General features: G+C 58.5%; 1 protein-coding gene across 1 annotated transcript; it reads left to right on the top strand.

Moving 5' to 3' along the window:
• Nucleotides 1–3: 3 nt before the first annotated feature.
• Nucleotides 4–3,109, top strand: Rccd1 (RCC1 domain containing 1; the record flags this gene model as incomplete). The annotated part of the gene is made up of 6 exons (XM_013036892.1): nucleotides 4–107; nucleotides 189–310; nucleotides 1,167–1,259; nucleotides 1,452–1,613; nucleotides 2,552–2,581; nucleotides 2,814–3,109. Coding segments are annotated over 6 exons (663 nt in total), but the record flags the coding sequence as incomplete, so codon positions are not given.
• Between the last annotated feature and the right edge of the window lie 1,419 nt (nucleotides 3,110–4,528).

The following is a 4,528-nucleotide window of genomic DNA, read 5'->3' as shown; positions in this document are numbered from 1 at the left end:
CGCTGCGCCCTGGCCCCCGAGCTGCGCGCGCGCCAGCTGCACCTGGGCGCCGAGCACGCGCTGCTGCTGGGCGCCGACGGCCAGGTGTTCTCCTGGGGCGGAGGCAGGTGAGGCCCTGTGCGCGCGCGTACACGCGGAGGGGCTTCTCCATGAGCCGAGCCGCAGCTCATGCCCGTCCCCCTGCCCAGGCACGGACAGCTCGGCCACGGGACGCTGGAGGCGGAGCCGCAGCCGCGGCGGCTGGAGGCGCTGCACGGCCTGACCATGGTGGAGGCTGCGGCCGGCGGCTGGCACTCGGTGTGTCTGAGCGGTGAGTGGCTATTCCGGCCGGAAGGCCCATGGCGGGCACCCTGGGCGCGGGTGGCGCTGACCCCACCGCCGCGGGGTCCACGGGGTGCAGCCGGCTCCTGCTTCCGGAGCCCGGGCTGGCCTGGCACTGCTCACCCAGAGACCCCAGTTCTTGGGTTAGGCTGGGAGCCAGGTTTGACTCCCTGGTGGAAGCTCCCCTCCGAAGGTTCAGGAAAGGCATCTGCAGCCCGAAGTGCCGAGGTGTCTGTGAGCCCCAGCCTGGCCCCTCTGTGCCTCAGTGGGGATGCTGTGTGAAGGGGGACCCCGTCATCGTCTCCCTTCGGGACTACTGTAACGATTACGTGGCTGCCTTTGAAAAGCGCAGGCACTCCTGTAATCCCAGCAGAGGCGGCCTCAGGAGAATCATGAGTTCAAGGCCAGTCCTGGGCTGTGAGAGGATGACCCAAAGTACCAGCAGGGTTTGGGTGGAACCCAGTGGCAGAGCCCCTGTCCAAGGATTGCCAGAGCCTGGGCGCAGGAATCCCACGCATGAAAGCCCAGCCCAGAGGGGGCACTGTGTGCACGAGCGCAGGGAGAGCGAGGTCAGAACCGAGGACGCTGGGCCCATGGACAAGGAAAATGGAGGTCCAGCCAAGTGCAGTGTCAAGGCGCACGCCGGGAGTCCCAGTCACAGGGGAGGCCGAGGCAGAAGAGCCTGTTGATCCGCTGCCTGGCTGACCAGAAGGGAACCTAGGCCGGAGACGAGGAGGCTACAGTGCACACGGGGCGGGCGGGCGGGCTGGCTGGCTGGCTGGCTGGCTGGCTGGCTGGCTGGCTGGCTGTGCTTGTTGCCGAGGGCAGCGGCTCTTCTCTCACAGAGACTGGCGATGTTTACATCTGGGGCTGGAATGAGTCAGGGCAGTTAGCGCTGCCCACCAGGAGACTGGCAGAGAAGACAGCCCCCGGGGAAGGTGAGTGGCCCTACGGTGAGTCGTCCTGGGCTGTGAGCTGGGCCAGGCCACTGCACACAGGAGTGGGAGGCATCCCCACCGGGGCGTGCACAGCAGCTCGGAGCCCCTGCAGCGAAACCTGCCAGCCCTGTGGAACGAGGGAGTTCTGGTGCGCTCAGTGCTCCGCATCACTATAACCACGCTAAACCCCAGGAGGTGGAGATGGCGCCGACACGAAGGGAGGAGCCAGCACTGAGGATGGAGCCCCGGCCACCTTCATAGCTGTCCAGCCCTTCCCCGCCCTACTGGACCTTCCCCTGGGCTCCGAGGCCATCAAGGCCAGCTGTGGGTCCCGGCACACGGCCGTGGTAACGCGTGAGTGGGGCTCGGGACGGGGCTGGAGGGCTGCAGAAAGGGGTGTGGCCGCCCAAAACATCACCCTCATTTTGCTTTTTTTAAGTTGAGAATAATTCCGCCGCGTGGTCTAGGCTAGCCTCACCCCCCCCCCCCCGCGCTTCCTGGACCCTCCTGGGTGCTGGGAAGGTGACCCGCGTCCCCAGCAGAAACTGCCCTGTGTGTGTGCATGCTAGAGCTGGGGTTTGCACCAGGACCTCACACTCTGCTTGCTACTTGGAGGTTCTCTTTAAGTAGAGTTGCCATTAAACAAAGCAGCTCGTAGCTGGGCACTGGTGGCCCAAACCTGTAGTCCTAATTACTCAGGAGGCTGAGAGCTGAGGATCACAGTTCAGAGTCAGCCTGGACAAGAAAGTCCACGAGACTCATCTCCAACAAGCCACCAGAAAAGCAGAAGCGGTGCCGTGGCTCTACTACCTGAGCCACACCTGTGGTCTGGCATCCTGCTGGCTCAAGTCTGGAGGACGTTCTGTCCGGGCGGGTGGACCTTAGTGCGCAGACCCGGCGCTTGCTCTGTAGCCAGCCTGGCCTGATCTCACAGCACCCGGCCCCAGCCTCGGGTGCTGGAATTACAGGTGTGTAATCTCAGCCAGCCAACACATAAAAGTGATAGCTCCCAGGCTGTCAGGCCCAGAAGGTTCTTCCCTGTAGGAGGCTAACAAGGACATCTTCCGCACACACACAAATGTGAAGTGTACAGCCCACTTCAGCAGCTGTGTGGTACAGGACGGTCCCCTGTTGCAGCTGGATCCTTTGCCAGCCCCATGTGACAGTGGTCACGGGCCCGTGGTGCTCTGTGTGCAGCCTCAGATGGATTGGGCCTTGCTGGAGTGTGTAGGGCTGGGCCAGGCAAGGGTCCTGGGGCGCACAAGCAAGTGCCGCTTTGTCTCTGCTTGCAGGAGCAGGGGAGCTCTACACCTGGGGCTGGGGTAAGTGAACACTGCCATGGGATCCTTAAGGTGGGACAGGACTGGACTGTGCGGGTGACTGACGCACAAAGACTCGCAGGCCACAGGCCGTGGGCTAAAAACAGGGCTGGGCACGTGTCCCCGGGACGTTGCGGAGCTCTGTGCTGTCCAGGCAGCACAGCGGCCCAGGGAAGGGGCAGAGGAGGCGGGCGGGGGGACCGGGGGGATGGCAGCGGCCCTCCTTCCACTTCAGGTAAATACGGACAGCTTGGCCACGGCGACGGCACCAGCTTGGACCAGCCCCGGCGGGTAAAGTACTTCGTGGACAACCAGCTCCACGTAAAGGCCGTCACGTGTGGGCCTTGGAACACTTACGTGTACACAGTGGAAAAGAGGAAGAGCTGACATCTGTGCGGGTGTACATCTGTGTTCTGTAAATCCCTTATAAAGAAGCGCACAAAGCAGACTAGTGAAGTGCCTCGGACCGGCTCTGTCAGGACAACGGAGGACACCTAGTGGAGGAACTGGAATAGGTGGGGAGATGGCAAACAGACAACTCACACACAGGAGGAGTGAGTGCTGAGTGCGATTTAATGCAGAGGATAACAAGCTTTTATAGCAAAAGTCTCCATGAGAAAGGGCAAAAGGTTACACAATCTTGCTGCAGGTCTTCATTCTTGAGTGGTCACCAGCTGGTCACCTGATAGGCACTTGTTTCCGGCTTTACCTCTATTTTTAAGAAATACAATGGGGGGGCTGGGAAGGTGGCTCAGTGGTAGAGTGCTTGCCTTGCACACATGAGGCCCTGGGTTCGATTCCTCGGCACCACATAAGCAAAAAGAAAAAAAAGCCGGAAGTGGTGCTGTGGCTCAAGTGGTAGAGTGCTAGCCTTGAGCTGAAGAGCTGAGGGATAGCCCCCAGGCCCAGAGTTCAGGCCCCACGACCGGACCCAAAAAAAAAAAATACAATGGGTTTTCGATGTTTATCACCAATTAACCATTACTTTTTTCTTTTTTCTCTTGTGTTGTATAACTGTCTATGTTGTGGCCTGGATCATTTTATATGTATATATATATATATATATATATATAATTAGTTCCCTACCCCCCCCCCAAGTCCTGGGGCTTGAACTCAGGGCCTAGGCACTGTGTGTTCAAGGCAAGCACTCCACTACTTGAGCCACAAGCCACTTCCAGTTTTCTGGTGGTTAATTGGAAATAAGAGTCTCACGCAGGGGCTGGAAGGTGGCTCAGTGGTACAGTGCTTGCCTTGCATGGATGAAGCCCTCCCTCAGTGCCACATAAGCAGGAAAAGCCGGAAGTGGTGCTGTGGCTTGAGTAGTAGAGCGCTAGCCTTGAGCTGAAGAGCTCAGGGACATTGCCCAGGCCCGAGTTCAGGAAAGTCTCAGACTTTCCTGCCTGGCTGGTGTTGGGCCGCCTTCCTCTAAGCGCCACACCGGCCATTCTAGTAGTTTTGAGATGAAAACGCACATCACATTTGCAGGTGAGGAAGTCCAGTACAGTACATCTGCGTGGCTTTGTTCATTGGTGATGGGAGTTGTTTTGGTTTGAGACAGGTGTCACATGTAGGCTGGGGTCTTATTTCAACCTCCCAAGTGCTGGGGTTATAAGCATGTTCCACCACGCATGGCTGGGAGCTTTTGTTGTAAAGTGTCTTTTCAGGTTTTATTTTCTGGCATAATTCGATTTTTCCTTCCCGGGCTGGTTTTGAGCCACTTTCCTGAGATCTCAGCCTTCTGAGTTGCTAAAATTGTAGTTGTCGACCACAGGCCCCTGACTGGGTGCGTTTTGGCTTCTTTTCCCCGAGGCTATTGCACATTTTTTTTTTTTAATTTTTTTTGTCGGTCATGAGGCTTGAACTCTGGGCCTGGGCGCTGTCCCTCAGCTCTTCAGCTCAAAGCAAGCGCTCTACCACTTGAGCTACAACGCCACTTCCGGTTTTCTGGTG

Source organism: Dipodomys ordii, unplaced genomic scaffold (assembly GCF_000151885.1).
Source record: "Dipodomys ordii isolate 6190 unplaced genomic scaffold, Dord_2.0 Scaffold1231, whole genome shotgun sequence".
NCBI lineage: Eukaryota > Metazoa > Chordata > Mammalia > Rodentia > Heteromyidae > Dipodomys > Dipodomys ordii.
This window is presented reverse-complemented; position numbering and strand designations above follow the sequence as displayed.